At 43.7% G+C, this 22,495-nt stretch overlaps 1 protein-coding gene across 1 annotated transcript in view; it reads left to right on the forward strand.

Moving 5' to 3' along the window:
* The window catches only part of LOC138975509 (WSCD family member CG9164-like), a gene marked incomplete in the record, with an annotated part of 26,717 nt that extends 17,634 nt beyond the window's left edge, over positions 1-9,083 (forward strand). Inside the window, 3 exon segments of the mRNA XM_070348213.1 lie at positions 5,440-5,714; positions 6,846-7,085; positions 8,643-9,083. Of these exon segments, the coding sequence (XP_070204314.1) occupies positions 5,440-5,714; positions 6,846-7,085; positions 8,643-8,983 (856 nt within the window).
* Between the last annotated feature and the right edge of the window lie 13,412 nt (positions 9,084-22,495).

The following is a 22,495-nucleotide window of genomic DNA, read 5'->3' on the forward strand; positions in this document are numbered from 1 at the left end:
TTTTGAAGAAGGCGCGCGACTGCTCGATCCGTTGAGAGAAAAGTCATTATCGTGTACTTAATATCTATCAGCGAGTAGACATTCGGGTAGCTGATTTGCCGACATTGTTCGACTTTCGAGACGCATATATATTGCGAGTTTGTTTTCCCTCACGCACGCACATCAGCACGCACACACACACACGTACGCACACAAACGAACGAGCACACACTCACACCTAGACACACGCACACACACACAAACACACACGCACGCACACACACACAAACAAACACACACGCACGCACATACGCACACACAGACACACACACACACACAAACAGGCTAAGAAAGAGAGAGAGAGAGAGAGAGAGAGAGAGAGAGAGAGAGAGAGAGAGAGAGAGAGAGAGAGAGAGATTAGAGGGGAGGGGGTCAATTTCTAATGCAGAGCCAGCAATAAAAGAAGAAAGTAATATATATTGTTTCTTTTCTCTCTTCCCTCACCCCTACCCAGCCCCCCCCCCTCCCCCTCACCATCACCACCCCCCTTCTTTCCCTTTTCACTAATCTACTCCGTAAATTTACAAAATGCTATTCTCGGTTGTTTGCGACCGGAATGCTGGAGCAAATCTTTTTTCCACGTTGTTACGCCTTCAATTCAATTAGCTAGATTAACTTTACGAGTTCTGTGCGGGATGTTTTTCCAGTCTAGCTATAGCGAGCTTTATTTATCTTTGCCTGGATATGGGTGCAGGCTGCTGAACCTTACTTGTGTAGGACCGGGAAGAAAGAAATTAAGGCCCCTTCTTATTTCAAAGCAGCAGTGTTTATGCTTTTTTTTTTAATCGCAGTGTTTATGAACGTTTATGATCGTAGTGTTAATGACCGTTTTTGATCGTAGTGTTTATGACCGTTTTTGATCGTAGTGTTTATGACCGTTTTTGATCGTAGTGTTTATAACCGTTTTTGATCGTAGTGTTTATTATCGTTTTTGATCGTAGTGTTTATGAACGTTTTTGATCGTAGTGTTTATGTATGTTTTTGATCGAAGTGTTTACGTACGTTTTTGATCGTAGTGTTGAAGTATGAACGTTTATGATCGTAGTGTTGAAGTATGAACGTTTATGATCGTAGTGTTGAAGTATGAACGTTTATGATCGTAGTGTTGAAGTATGAACGTTTATGATCGTAGTGTTTATGCACGTTTTGTGATCGTAGTGTTTTTACGCTTTTTTGATCGGAGTGTATATGAACGTTTTTGATCGTAGTTTTAATGCGCGTTATTGATCGTAGTGTTTATGAGCGTTTTTCATCGTAGTGTTTATGCACATTTTTGATCGTAGTGTTTCATTCACGTTTTTTATAGTAGTGTTTATGAACGTTTTTGATCGTAGTGTTAATAAACGTTTGTGATCGTAGTGTTTATGTACGTTTTTGATACTAAATATATGATCAATGTTGGTGTTACACAGAAACTGCCGGTATTTCGCCAACACAAATCTTCAATACCGGAAGTGAAGTTGGCGGCCGATCAGACATAACATACCGGTTGATATTTTGTTTGTCGAATTTCTTCCCGGCAAATACGATGTGTAGACTTTGTTTGATCGGGTTGTGCAGCAGAATAACCGCAGTTTCCAAGAAAATTAGGATTCGTGCTTTTTAAAAAATACTGTTTTAAATAATAGCTTACGCCATCACTAAGGCGGGGACCAGCTCAGTCGGAAGCGCACTGGCCTTATAACCAGCTGGTTGCCATCGGCGTGGGTTCGAACCCGGGCCTGGGCGAGGAGTTTATTTCTAAGAGTCAACTTTGAACAGGCTCTTCAACGTGCCCGAACTCGCACCGCCGTGTGCACAACTGCGCACGATAAAGATCACAAGGTCACAGCGAAAATCTGAGGCCTTGGAAAATCTCGAATATTGGGGGAACAAATTGGGTAGCGCGATTCTGTCGCTGCATGCTATCCCCTGGGATAGCAGTCCGAATTTCCTTGGGAGAAAAAAAAATAATACAACGCTATCAAACGCACCTATCGAACAAATCGTAAAAGAAAGGATGTAGCGATCTAAGCTAGAAAAAAATACAGATGTAAAGTTTTGTGATACACACACACGCACACACACACACATACATGCACACATACATGCACACACACACACACACACACACACACACACATACACACACACACACACACACACACATACACACACACACACACACACACATACATGCACACACACATGCACACACACACACACACACACACACACACACACACACACACACACACATACACACACATGCACACATACATGCACACACACACACATCCACACACTCTCACAAACACATACACACACACACACACACACATACATGCACACATACATGCACACACACACACACACACACACACACACACACACACACACACACACACACATACATGCACACATACATGCACACATACATGCACACACACACACACACACACACCAGGGCTGTTCCATTATTATGTAGAATTCAAACGAAGGGTCTTGTCCACGAAAGCGGTTGATCGATTTCAAGTTTAAAGCCGTCAAATATCTTTAAACATTGATGGAGGAGATAGAAGTATTCGGTTTGTGCTTGAGTGTGTGTGGAGCTAGGGCGAGTCAGACGCGAGGATGGTGGTGGTGGGGAGGGGGGGGGCGTTGAGGGGGGGGGGGGAGGTTGCGGGTTGTGTGTCGGGTTGGTTTGTCGTGTTCCAGTTCCTGTTCCTATGAAACTCCCATTTCCGCATAACTTGTGATGCAGACAGACAGACGTTTGTAATGGAAAATTACTGCAACGATTTTGCTGCTATTCCCATCTCGCTTGCTCTTTGATAATGCTGTCCGGTGGAACGGGGGATAAAGAGATGTGGCCGTGTGTTGCCCTCCCTACTACAAAGTGGGCATTCGTCAGGCCAAGACGTAGCGCTCGGATGAGTGGTTGTGGCTGACTTTGATGTGCTTGTCGCTGTCGTTGTAGCTGGTGGTGGTTGTGATGTGATTTGCTGTGATTTTGTAGTTTTGAGCGTTTTTTATGTTCTTGCTGCTCTGTCTGTCTGTCTGTCTGTCTGTCTGTCTGCCTGCCTGCCTGTCTGTCTGTCTGTCTGTCTGTCTGTCTATCTGTGTCTCTCTGCCTCTTTCTGTCTGCATCTTTCTGTCTGTCTGTCTGTCTCCCCTCGCTGCCCCCCTCTCTCTCTCTCTCTCTCTCTCTCTCTCTCTCTCTCTCTCTCTCTCTCTCTCTCTCTCTCTCTCTCTCTCTCTCTCTCTCTCTCTCTCTCTCTTTCTCCATGTCGGCAGAAAAAAAAAGAAAGTTCGGTTTGATTAGGCTAGAAACTCCCAGACGAACAAGAAACAAGTCGCGTAAGGCGAAAATACAATATTTAGTCAAGTAGCTGTCGAACTCACAGAATGAAACTGAACGCAACGCAACGCAGCAAGACCGTATACTCGTAGCATCGTCAGTCCACCGCCCGTGGCAAAGGCAGTGCCCGTGGAATTGACAAGAAGAGCGGGGTATTCGTTGCGCTGAGAAGGATAGCACGCTTTTCTGTACCTCTCTTCGTTTTAACTTTCTGAGCGTGTTTTTAATCCAAACATATCATATCTATATATTTTTGGAATCAGGAACCGACAAGGAATAAGATGAAAGTGTTTTTAAATTGATTTCGAAAAAAAATTTTGATAATAATTTTTATATATTTAACTTTCAGAGCTTGTTTTTAATCCGAATATAACATATTTATATGTTTTTGGAATCAGCAAATGATGGAGAATAAGATAAACGTAAATTTGGATCGTTTTATAAATTTTTATTTTTTTTTTACAATTTTCAGATTTTTAATGACCAAAGTCATTAATCAATTTTTAAGCCACCAAGCTGAAATGCAATACCGAACCCCGGGCTTCGTCGAAGATTACTTGACCAAAATTTCAACCAATTTGGTTGAAAAATGAGGGCGTGACAGTGCCGCCTCAACTTTCACGAAAAGCCGGATATGACGTCATCAAAGACATTTATCAAAAAAATGAAAAAAACGTTCGGGGATTTCATACCCAGGAACTCTCATGTCAAATTTCATAAAGATCGGTACAGTAGTTTAGTCTGAATCGCTCTACACACACACACACACACACACACACACGCACGCACCACGACCCTCGTTTCGATTCCCCCTCGATGTTAAAATATTTAGTCAAAACTTGACTAAATATAAATCAAAACTTGACTAAATATTAAAAGTAAGACAGACAGAAAAAAATACTTTAAAAAATACTAATAGAAAGGAAGAAAGAAAAAACAACAGAAAGAAAGATAACAAGTCGCGTAAGGCGAAAATACAATATTTAGTCAAGTAGCTGTCGAACTCACAGAATGAAACTGAACGCAATGCCATTTTTCAGCAAGACCGTATACTCGTAGCATCGTCAGTCCACCGCTCATGGCAAAGGCAGTGAAATTGACAAGAAGAGCGGGGTAGTAGTTGCGCTAAGAAGGATAGCACGCTTTTCTGTACCTCTCTTTGTTTTAACTTTCTGAGCGTGTTTTTAATCCAAACATATCATATCTATATGTTTTTGGAATCAGGAACCGACAAGGAATAAGATGAAAGTGTTTTTAAATTGATTTTGACCATTTAATTTTGATAATAATGTTTATATATTTAATTTTTAGAACTTGTTTTTAATCCAAATATAACATATTTATATGCTTTTGGAATCAGCAAATGATGGAGAATAAGATAAACGTAAATTTGGATCGTTTTATACATTTTTATTTATTTTTTTACAATTTTCATATTTTTAATGACCAAAGTCATTAATTAATTTTTAAGCCACCAAGCTGAAATGCAATACCGAAGTCCGGGCTTCGTCGAAGATTACTTGACCAAAATTTCAACCAATTTGGTAAAAAAATGAGGGCGTGACAGTGCCGCCTCAACTTTCACGAAAAGCCGGATATGACGTCATCAAAGACATTTATCCAAAAAATGAAAAAAACGTTCGGGGATTTCATACCCAGGAACTCTCATGTCAAATTTCATAAAGATCGGTCCAGTAGTTTAGTCTGAATCGCTCTACACACACACACAGACAGACAGACACACACACACACACACACACATACACCACGACCCTCGTTTCGATTCCCCCTCGATGTTAAAATATTTAGTCAAAACTTGACTAAATATAAAAAGAAAGAAAGAAAGCTGCACGCGAAGTCTCTGCGAAAGTCAAGATCGGGCTCAGTTGATGACATCCTTTAAGATTAACAGTGTCTTTTTGTTTCTTGTGTTTTAATGTCATCAACTTCAGTACAAATGTCCGTTTATACATGTGTAGTGATAAGGTAAAACAATGGCTTTAAAAATTTTTTTTTTTTTAGTGTATTTATTAAAATAAATATGTTCCTGTCAATTACAGATGCTTCTACTGCAGGAAAGCCTTCCCGCTGTGCGCTTTCATCGTCGTCATCGTCAATCTCTCCTTCATCGCCTACATGCTTCACACTAACCCCCCGCGCTACCTCCACTCGTACGGGGGACTGGTTCCCCGAAACTTTGCTCCCGGCCGTGGGAGAGACTACCCGTGTTATCACCGTCTGCGCTTCGCGGATCCACCCGGGTTGGTGACTGCACTGGCCAGTGCACCCGGTTCTGGAAACACGTGGGTGAGGCATCTTCTTCAGCAGGCTACGGGTGAGTGATGGGTGGTGATGTATGGAAAGCCTTTTGGCTCAAAACAGGTTCGTGTGCAATCAATATTGTGAAACAAAATGATTCACCAAAAGAGGCTCAATCTGATTAACCTACAAGACCCCCAAGTCGTGGAATTTGATGTAGCTACGTTACGGGCGTAAGACGTGGATTTGTTCAACCCGTATTAAATGGATTTAATACTCGCGCAAAAAATATTTTCTTACGTACGCACCAGAATTTGAGTCAGATGGCTTTCGACATCCCCTGGACATGATCTTGATGTCCTTGAAACTGCCAGCAAACTGCCCGTTAGGAATCAGCGGATCAAACTCGGTGATGGAAAACCGCACAGATCTGGATGTCAAAAACTTTTCGTTTTGTGTGTTGTTATTGTTGTTCTGTTATAATTGTTGTTCTGTTATAATTGTTGTTCTGTTATAATTGTTGTTTTGTTATAATTGTTGTTTTGTTGTTATAATTGTTGTTTTGTTATAATTGTTGTTTTGTTATAATTGTTGTTTTGTTATAATTGTTGTTTTGTTATGATTGTTGTTTTGTTGTTATAATTGTTGTTTTGTTATAATTGTTGTTTTGTTATAATTGTTGTTTTGTTATAATTGTTGTTTTGTTATAATTGTTGTTTTGTTATAATTGTTGTTTTGTTATAATTGTTGTTTTGTTATAATTGTTGTTTTGTTATAATTGTTGTTTTGTTATAATTGTTGTTTTGTTATAATTGTTGTTTTGTTATAATTGTTGTTTTGTTATAATTGTTGTTTTGTTATAATTGTTGTTTTGTTATAATTGTTTTGTTATAATTGTTGTTTTGTTATAATTGTTTTGTTATAATTGTTGTTTTGTTATAATTGTTGTTCTGTTATAATTGTTGTTCTGTTATAATTGTTGTTTTCGCTGTTTTCTAAAGTTTTAGCTTGTGTGCTCGTTTGTTTATAATTTGTTTTTGTTTGTGTTTTTCTCTTCTTTTTTTCTTTAAGATATAATAGACAGCAAGTGGGGTTACGAGGGTAGCCTTCTGAAAGAATGAATTCCAGAAGAACGACAGGGTAATGCAAATATCCCGATAACCGCTGACGTCATCACTAATGTGACGTCATCCTCTCTTTTTTGCAGAACTGATGACGGGCAGCATGTACGATGACGGTTTCCTGAAGATGGCGGGCTTCCCCGCAGAAGGTGTCAACAACGGCTCTGTGCTTGTGGTCAAAACTCACGACGGTCACCCGGATGTTCGACGTCACTTCCAGCGTGCAGTGTTGTTATTACGTCATCCCCGTGACGCAGTCCTTGCGGAGTTTAACCGGCTGCACGGCGGCCATGTTGGTCATGCCAAGTTAAAGGATTTTGAAGAACGTAAGTTGGAAGACAATTGACAGGCTGTAATTTGAACATCTTTTTCTTTCTTTCTTTCTTTCTTTCTTTCTTTCTTTAACGCCCAGCCGACCACGAAGGGCCACATCAGGGCGGTGCTGCTTTGACATATAACGTGCGCCACACACAAGACGGAAGTCGCAGCACAGGCTTCGTGTCTCACCCAGTCACATTATTCTGACACCGGCGGACCAACCGGTCCTAGCACTAACCCCATAATGCCAGACGCCAGGCGGAGCAGCCACTAGATTGCCATTTTTAAAGTCTTAGGTATGACCCGGCCGGGGTTCGAACCCACGACCTCGATCCGATCACGGGGCGGACGCCTTACCACTAGGCCAACCGTGCCGGTAGGTAATTTGAACCTCTGCCAAACTGGGTTTGACTTAGGGCCTAAGCAGTTCTACAACTCTTTTGATTTTTCTTCACTTGTCCATTATTTTAAACTTCCTCTAAACCTAAAACTTGAAAGGGCGCTCGGTCCTAGATCTGAGATAACAAATTTATCACCAGTTATTAGGATTTGTAATGCATAGTTCTAGCTCTCTGCCTGCCTGTGCGTTTGTTTGGCTTTGTTCATATTTTTTTCTTTACTTCTTCCACCTTCTTTCCATCCTTCGTTCCTTCTGGTCACTAATTAAAAATTGATAGGCTTCCGTTAGATGATTCGAGGTTAGCACGGTCAATTGACGCGCAACGAAAGCCTCATTGAAGCCCGTCGGCTTCATCAGAATTGAAGCAGGTGTTCAATGAGCAGATTTCCGGTGTTCATCAGAATTTAACGCTGGTGACAGGCGCAATGGCCTTGTTGATAAGACACCGGCCTCCTAAGCAGAAGGTCGTGGGTTCGAATCCCGGCCGCGCCTGGTGGGTTAAGGATGGAGATTTTTCCGATCTCCCAGTTCAACTTATGTGCAGACCTGCCAGTGCCTTATCTGTGTGTGTGTGTGCACGCAAGCACAAGACCAAGTGCGCACAGAAAATATCCTGTAATCCATGTCAAAGTTCGATGGGTTATAGAAACACGAAAATACCCAGCATGCTTCCCCCGAAAGCGGAGTATAGCTGCCGGTATGGCGAGGTAAAAACAGTCATACATGTAAAAATCCACTCGTGCAAAAACATGAGTAAACGTGGGAGTTTCAGCCCATGAATGAAGAAGAAGAAGAAGAAGAAGAAGAACAAGAGAATTGAAACAGGTGTTCAATGAGCAGATTTCCAGTGTTCATCAGAATTGAACGCTGGCAATCTTACCAATCACAGAATCTGTTACATTCTAAATCCATCTTGATTGAATTGCTATATATTGTTGATTCATTACACTTCTTTCTTTTCCTTTATACCAATGGTAGGTAATTAGAACTTTTATTACTGACAAAACAAGAACGTTACATGTACAGAACTATAGTACGTCGACCCACTAGTAAATGTAACCTTTAGTTTTGTCAATAATAACCGTTCCAATAACGTATCATTCATGTTTTGTTTTATTCTGAATTTTGGAACGTTTGCAGTCAATCTGATTTTGTATCTTTTCAGGCTGGGAGTCGTTCTGGCCTGGTGCTTTAGACTACTGGGCTGCGTTCAACACCGACTGGCTGCACTTTCAGGGGCCACTGCACGTCGTTAAATACGAAGATTTGGAGCTTCGTTTGAACGCTACCCTGCGCGACCTTCTGCGGTTCCTGGAGGTGTCTGTGTCTGCGCAAGACTTTGACTGCGCTTTGAAAAACAACGGAAATTTTCGAAGAAAGAAGCGAAGGAAAGTTACGAATGAGACTAAGAAGTTTGTGTTAACTGAGGATATTAGAAGACGTGTTGCGAAAAGTGAAGAAGCTGTGAGACTGGCTGATAATGAGAGAAACTGGGCGTTCTTGTGAGAAACGCTGAGTGACTACTTTTATTAAGGATGAGAGAAAGAGAGAGAGAGGGAGAGAGAGAGAGACAGAGAGAGAGAGAGAGAGAGAGAGAGAGAGAGAGTGTGTGTGTGTGTGTGCCTGTGTGCGTGTGTGTGTGTGTGTGCGTGTGTGTGTATGTGTGTGCGTGCGTGCGAGCGTGCTTGCGTGCGTGTGTGTGCTTGCGTGTGTGTGTGCGTGCGTGCGTGCGTGTGTGTGCTTGCGTGTGTGTGTGCGTGCGTGTGTGCTTGTGTGCGTGTGTGTGTGTGTGTTTTGCCAACAAATGACATATACTGTATTTGCATGTCTTTGTGTTTGACACTGAAACATATACAATGTGCATGAGTAAAAAGTTAGAAAACAAAGTGCAATAATTATGTACTTAGACATGTTTAATTTTCTTCGACGTTTGCGAGCCGCGTCTTTGACTTATTTCATATTTTACTTTGCTTTTAGTGTCATGAACTATTAAATGAAAAGGGTCGCTCGTGTTTCATTGTATTTTTGTAATTTCATTTTCACACGTTAAGATAAGACAACTTTAATGTCCATTTTCATTTGACATAAACATGGAAATTTGTCTTTTGGCACCACATCGCATTTCTAATGACATTATCTAGTGGAAACCCGGGGTCGCTTACTCCAAGGCCGGAAAAGCTAACAGCAACAAGAGTCGCGTTATCCATAAGTGTGCTTGTTGAGGCTTAACCAGCCACTTGCTCGTCTGGCAGACTGACGGAGGTCTTCTACGTGCCACAGCAGTGCCACGAGGGTGGGGCATGGATGCAGTCTCTGAGTCAGCACAAAAAGTCGACCCGTGCCCTTCCGGCCTGGATTCGAACTTGTGACACAGTGTCCAGTGAACTTGTGTCCAGTGCTCTGCCAACCGAGCCACCAGACTGACCTAGTACCTTCGTTCGGTGGAACTACCCCCCCGCCGATTACGACCTCCCAATTTAAGACCTCCTCATTTTTAAGACTTTGACTTATCAGATTTTCTGTTCATAAAATCAGTAAATTTACCTCCATTTCAAGACTCCCTCCTTTTCAGACTGGAACTTTTATACGAGTACAGTTTTTCCCTTTCAGACGGCTTACTTTTCCTAAAGTCGCAATTCGTCTTGAGATGGCGTAGAAATTATACATTAACCGACCCCCCACCCTCTCCTCAAGCTTGACGTGGACTGAGACAGGACACAAACTTGCATCGGTCTCGGATAGCAAAATCAGCTGAAGAGACGATAAAAAAAACCCACCGCAATAACCAACCATCCTCAAACTTGACCTCACTCCACTCTCGTCCAAAGCAGTTCACCCATTGCGCATACTAAGAATAAAAGACCCCATCCTTCTCGTGTGAACGATCACGTCCACTACAATGGATCTAGTCAGGCTTTTACACGGGAGATCAGCATTATTTATTATAATGGTTTACACGGAACAAATAGACCTTGTAAGGTACCTTCCCCTCGAGTGTAGGCCATCGTGTAAATGATGATGTAAGGTACCTTCCCCTCGAGTGTAGGCCATCGTGTAAATGATGATGTAAGGTACTTTCCCCTCGAGTGTAGGCCATCGTGTAAATGATGATGTAAGGTACTTTCCCCTCGAGTGTAGGCCATCGTGTAAATGATGATGTAAGGTACCTTCCCCTCGAGTGTAGGCCATCGTGTAAATGATGATGTAAGGTACCTTCCCCTCGAGTGTAGGCCATCGTGTAAATGATGATGAATCTTTCCAGGATGAGAAATGTAGTACATGTACCTTTAAGCCAAGACCACGCGCGGTTCAATACAGCAATCAGCTAATCGTGTACAGTAGTATTGACACTGCAGGACTCGGCAAAAGCAATCAGTCGCACTCAGCAATCTCTATGATTCTCAGATGTTGCGCTGGTCAAACTGCTCAAAGCGCGTCTGACGCGCTATCCAAGGAAAATCAAACAATTTGCGATCGGGACGAATTACTGCATTGTCTCATTGAATAAGGCCAGTCGTAAATACCCCCATTCAATTCATTCCGATGACTAACAGTTGATCCAATTTATTTTTTAAATTTTTTTTAAAAAGGTTTTCTTTGCTTCGTGCAAAAGTTCAACAGTTTTGATCCTTTGTAGACAAATGCACGCTTGTAGGATACTCGGAGGAGGGCTGGCCAGCATTTGCCAATCTGAAAAGCAGGAGGGGAAGAGGAAGGGGGCAGGAGGGATTATCCATTTACCCTTGCAAGTATTGATTTCAGCAGACCCCCCCCCCCCCTCCTCTCCCGCCACAGGAGTTGTTTGGTCGGTTTTGCTCGAACGAAAAACATTTGCAATGAAACATATGTCGGTACATTCGTTAATTTGTTTTTCTGCAGTTCTGGTCAATTAAGATGTGTAAGAAGTAATCATAGCCAATGAACACATTCTTCTTCCTGTTTTGACCAGAATTGATCAGAACAAGTCGCGTAAGGCGAAAATACAATATTTAGTCAAGTAGCTGTCGAACTCACAGAATGAAACTGAACGCAATGCCATTTTACTCGTAGCATCGTCAGGCCACCGCTCATGGCAAAGGCAGTGAAATTGACAAGAAGAGCGGGGTAGTAGTTGCGCTAAGAAGGATAGCACGCTTTTCTGTACCTCTCTTTGTTTTAACTTTCTGAGCGTGTTTTTAATCCAAACATATCATATCTATATGTTTTTGGAATCAGGAACCGACAAGGAATAAGATGAAAGTGTTTTTAAATTGATTTGGACAATTTAATTTTGATAATAATTTTTATATATTTAATTTTCAGAGCTTGTTTTTAATCCGAATATAACATATTTATATGTTTTTGGAATCAGTAAATGATGGAGAATAAGATAAACGTAAATTTGGATCGTTTTATAAATTTTTTTTTTTTTTTACAATTTTCAGATTTTTAATGACCAAAGTCATTTATTAATTTTTAAGCCATCACGCTGAAATGCAATACCGAAGTCCGGGCTTCGTCGAAGATTACTTGACCAAAATTTGAACCAATTTGGTTGAAAAATGAGGGCGTGACAGTGCCGCCTCAACTTTCACGAAAAGCCGGATATGACGTCATCAAAGACATTTATCAAAAAAATGAAAAAAACGTTCGGGGATTTCATACCCAGGAACTCTCATGTCAAATTTCATAAAGATCGGTCCAGTAGTTTAGTCTGAATCGCTCTACACACACACACGCACACACGCACACACGCACATACACCACGACCCTCGTTTCGATTCCCCCTCGATGTTAAAATATTTAGTCAAAACTTGACTAAATATAAAAAGACAGAATTGAACAGAAAGAACTTGGAAAAAATAATTGTGCTATAGATGCTCTACAAATGTTAGCTTTCACGTCGAAAAGGTGATATATATGGTTCACAGATTACCCTGGTCATACCATACAAAAACGTATGGTCAGTCCCCCCCCCCCCCCCCCCCATTACCATCGCTTCTACTACGACCACCACCCTCTTTTCATCCCCTTACTCCCTCCCTCCACAGCCTAATGATCAAGTCGGGATGCATGAAACTGTGCCATGTATGAATACATCCAAAAAACAAAGAGACTGCCAACGTTCCAAAATTCAGAATCAAAAAACAAGAAAGGTAAGTTGTTGGAACGTTGTTATTGACAAAATTACGTTACAGTCACAAATATGTCGACCCAACGGTCTTTTAATCGTTTATTCATTCGCTCGGCTTCCTGGCGAGAGGGCGAAAATTGAATTCCATCAAGATAAGTTTATTGTGATATTTGTTTGTCTGTTCACTTAAAAGACCGTTGGGTCGACATATTTGTGACTGTGACGTAATTTTGTCAATAACAACGTTTTAACAACTTACCTTTCTTGTTTGTTACATTTAGTCAAGTTTTGACTAAATGTTTTAACATAGAGGGGGAATCGAGACGAGGGTCGTGGTGTATGTGCGTGCGTGTGTGTGTGCATGTGTGTGTGTGTGTGTGTGTCTGTGTGTGTGTGTAGAGCGATTCAGACTAAACTACTGGACCGATCTTTATGAAATTTGACATGAGAGTTCCTGGGTATGAAATCCCCATACGTTTTTTTCATTTTTTTGATAAATGTCTTTGATGACGTCATATCCGGCTTTTCGTGAAAGTTGAGGCGGCACTGTCACGCCCTCATTTTTCAACCAAATTGGTTGAAATTTTGGTCAAGTAATCTTCGACGAAGCCCGGACTTCGGTATTGCATTTCAGCTTGGTGGCTTAAAAATTAATTAATGACTTTGGTCATTAAAAATCTGAAAATTGTAAAAAAAAATAAAAATGTATAAAACGATCCAAATTTACGTTTATCTTATTTTCCATCATTTGCTGATTCCAAAAACATATAAATATGTTATATTCGGATTAAAAACAAGCTCTGAAAATTAAATATATAAAAATTATTATCAAAATTAAATTGTCGAAATCAATTCCTGATTCCAAAAACATATAGATATGATATGTTTGGATTAAAAACACGCTCAGAAAGTTAAAACAAAGAGAGGTACAGAAAAGCGTGCTATCCTTCTTAGCGCAACTACTACCCCGCTCTTCTTGTCAATTTCACTGCCTTTGCCATGAGCGGTGGACTGACGATGCTACGAGTATACGGTCTTGCTGAAAAATGGCATTGCGTTCAGTTTCATTCTGTGAGTTCGACAGCTACTTGACTAAATATTGTATTTTCGCCTTACGCGACTTGTTTTATTCTGTGCCATGTATGGTCAGCCTTACTTAAAACCGTTCTCTCTCCTGAGAGTATGATTGGAGAGTCGGCGAAAGTCTTGTGTTGAGCTTTTGGGTTGGAAGATGGATGTGTGGTGTCTTTTCTTGTTTATTCTGGTAACAATTTTCCATCAGTGCTCGTTCGGAATCGATGAACCAGTCGTGAAGAAATAAATAATATTGTGCCTTCTCTACTGCATGCTGCGGTTTTTGTGTGTCATGAAATTGATTGTCAAGGGTGTTGTTCAGTCTTGTCAAAAACATTGGTCACGCTAACATGTGTCGCTATTAGTGACGCCATTAGGGAGCTTGTTTGTGTTTGATTTTTCTTTGTGATACGCATGGATCTCTCTCTCTCTCTCTCTCTCTCTCTCTCTCTCTCTCTCTCTCTCTCTCTCTCTCTCTCTCTTACCCTTTCTCTCGTTCACGCACGCATGCATGCATGCACGCAACACACACACACACACACACACACGCACACGCACACACACACACACACACACACACACACACACACAACTACTACTTTCTCGTTCTCTCTCTTTATGTGTCTTTTTCCTCTTTAAAAGTCTTTCTCTCTCAATCTCTCTCTCTCCCCCCCCCCACCCCCATTGTTTCTTAAAATTAGATTTTAATGACAACCTTAATGAGCAAACTAATTAACTAATTTTTTAGCTTCCAACTCTGAAGTTCAATCCCATAGTCCGGACTTCGTCGAAGATTGCTTAATCAAAATTTCAATCAATTTGGTTGAAAAATGAGGGTGTGACAGTGCTGCCTCAACTTTCACAAAAAGCCGGATATGACGTCATAAAAGATATCTATCGAAAAAAAGAAAAAAACATCTGGGAATACCAAACCCAAGGATGTGATGTTTCATGAAGATCGGTTCAGTAGAAGAGAAAATGTAAGTTACGCCCTCACAGCAAAGCCATTAGTGGCATGTTACACGGGAAAACCCGGCTTTGTATAAAAATAAAAAATAAAAATGCAGGGGGGGGGGGGGGGGGGATGTAGACAGTTGGCCGCTGGCTGCTAGAGGAGACCTGAGATGGGCTAGGGACCGGGTTGGGTCGTCTTGGGTCAGTGCTGAAATGGTTACTTTATTTGCTGTTGGCCGAACGCACACCCGGGCTTCATATTTTTGCATGCATGTATTCGTGTTTTCAAGGCTTGAGACTTTCGCTGTGACCCTGGGATCTTTATCGTGCGCATGCGTGCATGACACGGGGGTGTTTGGACACCGGGGAGAGTCTGCACAAAGTTGACTCTGGGACACACATCCCGCGCCGAACTTGGGAGTGGCCAGATTCCTCTCAAAGTTGTGGCATGCGGCAGACTGCCTGCAGTCTTAGGGCGCCCCGTCAGTGTAGTGTAATAGTTGTTACACCCCCGGTATAGGGGTGTGTATAGGTTTCACTGGATGTGTTTGTTTGTTTGTTTGTGTGTTTGTTTGTGTTCGCAAGTAGATCTCAAGAATGAACGGACCGATCGTCACCAAACTTGGTGAACAGGTTCTATACATTCCTGAGACGGTCCTTACAAAAATTGGGACCAGTCAAACACACGGTTATGGAGTTATTGGTGGATTTTGGTTTTTTTGGGGGATCAACTACGCATAACTCTTCCTTATCTTCTCCATGTTTTCAGCGTTTACCTCCCTTCCTTCGTATGGTGCACTGTAGTATGAGGGGCATCTTCGGATATTCCCGGCGTTCTGTCGCAGTGTCCAGAACGTAAATTGGACCCGTAAATTATCCTCACTGTAAAAGTGCAAAGGTCGAATCAATTTATAGCCACGCGAAAAATACACTCTCATCTATCTCTATATATTTATACAATAGATATAGATATATATATACGGCTTCTGTGTGTGTGTGTGTTTGAGTGTGTCTGTAAAAAACACCTGTGTATTGCACAGTTCTGTTTGTGATGTGGTACCTAGGGCGTCGTCGACAAGTATGGGAGTCTGGAAGGGACCTAAGCTTGACGGGTCCATGGTTCGAAGCCGGCGTACAGTGCGCCACTCAAGCCGGGTATTCGGCTCTACTTGCTACCCGGCGAAGCGGCAGAAACACCCCGGACAAAATCTGGTCGATGAGATATTTCAATACCTGCTCTCAGCGCGCAGCGCAAACCGATTTTTTTTTTCGGGATCTTTTGTTTTCTGTATGCGGTCAGTAGGTGTTACAGAAAGAGTTATATTGATTTGTCTTTTTCTCCGCCTGTCTCTTTGTCCACTCAATCAACTTATTTTAACCACACTTGTTAGCAGTGCCTTCTCAGTTGGTGGCAGTGAGAATGGTAAGGACGGGGGTGTTTTTCCTACCTCGGAGGAATTTCTTGTTATGTCCAACAATACCTCCTCCGGTGTAGGCAGGGCCGGTGTCACGAACTGAAAACTCTGCTGAACAATCCCACGGACCTAAGTAGGATGAGGGGGGTAGGGGGGGGGGGGGTGTCCAAATTGTGGTAGGGGTACATTATTTGATGGTGCGAATTTTACCCACCGGGCGCGGTGTCACGTCAGGGCGTGAAATGTAAGTTACTTGTGTTGTTGGTGTTAATAAAAGAAATAACCAAGCCCGTTTTGCATCCTTTTCCAAGTTATTATTCACATTTGTATTCACTCTGTTTCCAACTTCAAGCACACTTATAACACATGCACACGCACACAACTATTAAGCGGTTAGTAAGGGTTAATGGGAATAGTTACTCAGCACCCCTGTGCTAGATCACGACAACACACAAGTATAAACAAGGCAAGGCAGACGTCCGGCTGCAGCCTTAGGCAATCAAACACACGGGAAAAAGGACCTGCGATAGATTGCGATCAATAATAATTCAAGGGTCTTCGCCACAGTAATCGTTCATGAAATTCACAAGAAACAGGAACAATTAATTGAAGATTTAAGAGAACAAAGACTGACCCTGTACATTTAATAGGGAAAACGCATGAAACAAATATTCAAAGAAAGTCTAGGGACTACTCCCTGATGCATATCTTGGGACTCCTCCCGAAGATCAAGAGTTATTGAGACGAGCCTGCGTTGTCTCAATATTTACAAGTTTTTCCTCTCTGTGGGGTAAACAACAAAAAATGACTGACACCGTCGGGCCGGGAACAAGAGAGGGGAAAAGATGGAAGACTTAGCTCTTTGTCGGCGAAGATAAGTGTTCCTTGACGGTGACGTCACGTCGACGATAGACTGCCTGCAATTAAGCAGGTAAGCTGGTCCTCCCCGTAAGTGTCGACGGGGTAACTTGAAGCTCGGCTCATGCAGCGCGGGCTTCCTGAAGGTGAGGAGCCAGGGTCTCGGCGTCAGTTCATGCGAGAGCGTAGTTATAGCCCCCTACGTCACCACCATCAGCGCCGGCGACAACGAGGGCGGACGGCGGTGGAGACGAAGCACGGTGGAGGCGAACCCACCCGGCATCGACGGTGCACAAATCAAGCTCCGAAGGCGGGCGGACATCCCAAGCTGAGAGTGGGACACAGTAGCGCTGCAGGATACTGCCACGGTGACAACACCCGTGACAGGGTCGAGGCAACAGGTGGGTTGATGAAGAACATCAAGAAGAAAAGAAAGCTGCAACACATTCGATAACCACTGAGTCCCAGAGTCGGCGAAACATATCCTTTCCCCCACTGCCCCCAGCCCTAGGTGTGTACAATAATATTACCCCCAGGAAATATTGTCTTGCGAGCTGTCAATCACCCGGCAACAATATTTACAACAACCATAAATCTCCACAATAACCATGAATGCTATAATCAATTTCCAAAGAACGGAAAGCAACCCAGGCTTGGCATTCTTGATTGTAATACACGTTAACGTCCCTTGATAAAATAACAGTCGTCAAACAAAGCAAAAGCTGGAGTTGTTTTGAACTTGGTTTAAACGTCACCTTGACCACTAATCGTTCTGTCCACTGACAACTGTCAACTAGTGTTAGTTCACACAAAATTTCACACGACAACTGAGACAACGACACCACAGAAGACGACAATAATTACAACCAATAAACAAACAAAACAAGACACATTCCAACACACAATTACCCCAGCGGCTCTTGGTAGTTGCCAACAAAACCCCAACAACGCCACACAGTCCAGACTCTGTCCAGCTTCTCTGCCATCCAAACCGTGAACTCTCGCAGTTCTGTCGTACTCATACGCACGAAACAGAACCCAAGGCCTGCGCAAAAATTGCTGCAACGCAAGGTCCGCAGCTAGCGCACGAGATACGCCATCTAAGCGTGCATAATTCGCTGACAGTGTTATAGCAACTGGCACAGGGAAAACGCACGGAATGCACCCATCAACAAACACAAAATGATACATCGCGCCGAAAATAACGCAACATTGCCACCAAGGACAACAGTCGTCAAACACTTGCCACCACTACGTGACAAACCCCCATCCCAGAGGAAACCGCGGGTGACAGGTGACACCGAAGATGGCTATGCCAGAGTGTATGACATGGAAAAGTCTATAAAGAGATAACTGAAGCACTAGGGACATGCCGGACGGAGGATGGATGGGCCCGATGAGGTCAATCACTACCTGTTTGAAAGGAACATCCACCAGCGGCATTTTCTCGAGAGCAACCCTGCGCAAACTGCCGCGGGGAACCGTGCGCTGACACGAGTCGCAAGACGCGACGAACCGGCGAACGTCGGCACACATGCCCGGCCAATAAAAATCCGACCAGATCCGGCTCAACGTGCGTCTAGCAGCTAGGTGGCCGGCCATCGGTGAAGAATGGCCTAGAGTTAAGACCTCGCTGCGGAACGGGTGAGGAACGCAAACTTGGCGGTGGAACACTCCATCAGAACCACAATACTCGCGGTACAAAACGTTGGCGCGATACATGAACCGCACACGGCCTTGACCTTGGGAGGACCACGGGTGCTGGTCGCGAGCCAAATCACGCATCCGTTTGAGAGAAGGGTCAGATTCCTGGGCATCAATCAGTTCTTGCCTAGTCTTCTGAAGACCTTGTGATTTAGGATCGAGGGGAAGATCGCCGCAGGCGTCCTTCTTAACCTGAGCACGAGTCACAGCGGCACACGAATCGCGCGGGCCGTAAGTCGGGACTTCGACAACCACACCGGAGGGAAGAGTGAAGTGATTCCCGATGAGAACAGAAGTGTTGAGATCATTCACGACATTGATCTCGATAACTCCGGAGTAATAAGGTGTCTCTACATCCACGTGGGCAATCTGAGCGACGCGACTATCCGGGCCGAACGCACCGGTGAGATCGCGGGTCTTGCCTGTGAAACATGATTTAGGGACGATATCACGCCGAGCCAGCGATATGTTAGAACCCGTGTCTCTGAGAGCCTCGGTCTCAATGCCACAAATTTTTACCTTGACCATGTAGTTATCGCCTGCGGTAGCAGCCTGACAATCTGGACACAACCGAGAACGCAACTTTGGCACAGAATCGTCAGCGGAGATCACATGAACACATCCAAAAATCGCGGACGATTGCCCGGAACCGGTAACCGACGACTTTTCGCGAGCTATGACGTCACGAGCACGCTTGAAGCAATAATCAGCCTCGTGGCCATCCCGATTACAATAATTACAATGTTTCTTTTCCCCGGGCGGCGCATTAATGGTGGCCACCGATTCAGAATTATCCTGAGAGGCAGGAGAACTGACCTGACTCTCCCTCTCCTCAGACTTGGCAGCCTGGCGACGCTGTCTATGCTTCTTCTTGGCACCGGAAGTACTTACGGCACTGACAGACTCGGTCTGACGACGAGAGAACGGGTTTTTGCAATCCGGCTCGTGGGCTTCTAAATAAGCTTGGGCAGCGGCAGCAGCAGCGTCAGCCGATACGGGTGACCGCTCCTTCACAAATGCTTTGACATCAGCGGGCAGACCGTCGATGAACTGCTCAAGACGAATGAGGTCATAGAGGCTGTCAAAATCACGATTGCCTTTGGCAAGATCAAGCCAACGGTCCAAATACATCTTGCTGCGCTCCAATAACTGCTCGTATGTCTCGGAACCAACACGCTTGGCAGCGCGGAACTTCTCTCTGTACGTCTTTGCCGTGCAATGGAAAGCTTTCAAAAGAGCACCCTTTAAAACATCATAGTCATCAGCTATTTCAAATGACAACTTCGTATAAACCTCGGCAGCTTTGCCCTTGAGGTGACCACTCAACCTGAGGGCCCAAGTCGAGACCTCCCACTTCATCTGCGTAGCAATACGCTCAAACTTGGCCAGGTACGTATCCACATCATCCCCATCGTCCAAATAAGGCAACCGAATTTTGTCGGCAATAATGCCAATGTCTGATTTCTTGGACGTGACTGAGGCGGCCGCCAAAGCAACCTGGTGAGCATGCGTTTGTTCCGGGTTGGCTAAAGCGTATGAGTGGCTTTCTTCTTCCATGGCGAGTCGGCGTTTCCTCTCCTCAGCTTCTAGTTCAAAGTTACGTTTCCTCTCTTCGGCCTCAACCACAAAATCCAACAAATCACGTCCGGTAAGACCGGCCTCCTTACCTAACTGAAGGTAGTCCATGGTGGTAGGAGGATTACCTGAGGGAGTAGCAGCCAGCGGAGGAGCAGGAGCGGCAACAAAAGAGGTATCAGAAAGCGAATACTCCGAAGTATCAACTACGTCAGAGGAAGAAGAATTATCGTCGTCAGTGACTGTTTGTTCGGAATAATCAACACGTGGTAAAGAACGTAATTTCCTTGGAGACGAGTCCTTAGACATCGTCTGTGCATGACATCATGAAAACAAGACCGAAACCCGTAACGAAGAACGAGTGTGAATCAAATTGCAAAGATGAAATAGCTCGGAAAAACCCACAACAAGGGACAAGGCTATATACCACACAAGTGAACAAATAGGAATGGGAACAAGTAAAACAGAGGGTTAACAACTTATGAACTTATAAAAAATAAAAAAAATCAAGTATAAGTTAGCTTTATATGTCAACCGTGTTTTATACCCTGCATCTCCACCAAATATGTCACGTCAAGGCGTGAAATGTAAGTTACTTGTGTTGTTGGTGTTAATAAAAGAAATAACCAAGCCCGTTTTGCATCCTTTTCCAAGTTATTATTCACATTTGTATTCACTCTGTTTCCAACTTCAAGCACACTTATAACACATGCACACGCACACAACTATTAAGCGGTTAGTAAGGGTTAATGGGAATAGTTACTCAGCACCCCTGTGCTAGATCACGACAACACACAAGTATAAACAAGGCAAGGCAGACGTCCGGCTGCAGCCTTAGGCAATCAAACACACGGGGAAAAGGACCTGCGATAGATTGCGATCAATAATAATTCAAGGGTCTTCGCCACAGTAATCGTTCATGAAATTCACAAGAAACAGGAACAATTAATTGAAGATTTAAGAGAACAAAGACTGACCCTGTACATTTAATAGGGAAAACGCATGAAACAAATATTCAAAGAAAGTCTAGGGACTACTCCCTGATGCATATCTTGGGACTCCTCCCGAAGATCAAGAGTTATTGAGACGAGCCTGCGTTGTCTCAATATTTACAAGTTTTTCCTCTCTGTGGGGTAAACAACAAAAAATGACTGACACCGTCGGGCCGGGAACAAGAGAGGGGAAAAGATGGAAGACTTAGCTCTTTGTCGGCGAAGATAAGTGTTCCTTGACGGTGACGTCACGTCGACGATAGACTGCCTGCAATTAAGCAGGTAAGCTGGTCCTCCCCGGAAGTGTCGACGGGGTAACTTGAAGCTCGGCTCATGCAGCGCGGGCTTCCTGAAGGTGAGGAGCCAGGGTCTCGGCGTCAGTTCATGCGAGAGCGTAGTTATAGCCCCCTACGTCACCACCATCAGCGCCGGCGACAACGAGGACGGACGGCGGTGGAGACGAAGCACGGTGGAGGCGAACCCACCCGGCATCGACGGTGCACAAATCAAGCTCCGAAGGCGGGCGGACATCCCAAGCTGAGAGTGGGACACAGTAGCGCTGCAGGATACTGCCACGGTGACAACACCCGTGACAGGGTCGAGGCAACAGGTGGGTTGATGAAGAACATCAAGAAGAAAAGAAAGCTGCAACACATTCGATAACCACTGAGTCCCAGAGTCGGCGAAACATATCCTTTCCCCCACTGCCCCCAGCCCTAGGTGTGTACAATAATATTACCCCCAGGAAATATTGTCTTGCGAGCTGTCAATCACCCGGCAACAATATTTACAACAACCATAAATCTCCACAATAACCATGAATGCTATAATCAATTTCCAAAGAACGGAAAGCAACCCAGGCTTGGCATTCTTGATTGTAATACACGTTAACGTCCCTTGATAAAATAACAGTCGTCAAACAAAGCAAAAGCTGGAGTTGTTTTGAACTTGGTTTAAACGTCACCTTGACCACTAATCGTTCTGTCCACTGACAACTGTCAACTAATGTTAGTTCACACAAAATTTCACACGACAACTGAGACAACGACACCACAGTAGACGACAATAATTACAACCAATAAACAAACGAAACAAGACACATTCCAACACACAATTACCCCAGCGGCTCTTGGTAGTTGCCAACAAAAATCCCAACGCCGCCACACAGTCCAGACTCTGTCCAGCTTCTCTGCCATCCAAACCGTGAACTCTCGCAGTTCTGTCGTACTCATACGCACGAAACAGAACCCAAGGCCTGCGCAAAAATTGCTGCAACGCAAGGTCCACAGCTAGCGCACGAGATACGCCATCTAAGCGTGCATAATTCGCTGAC

This window comes from Littorina saxatilis, linkage group LG9 (assembly GCF_037325665.1).
Source record: "Littorina saxatilis isolate snail1 linkage group LG9, US_GU_Lsax_2.0, whole genome shotgun sequence".
NCBI classification, from domain to species: domain Eukaryota; kingdom Metazoa; phylum Mollusca; class Gastropoda; order Littorinimorpha; family Littorinidae; genus Littorina; species Littorina saxatilis.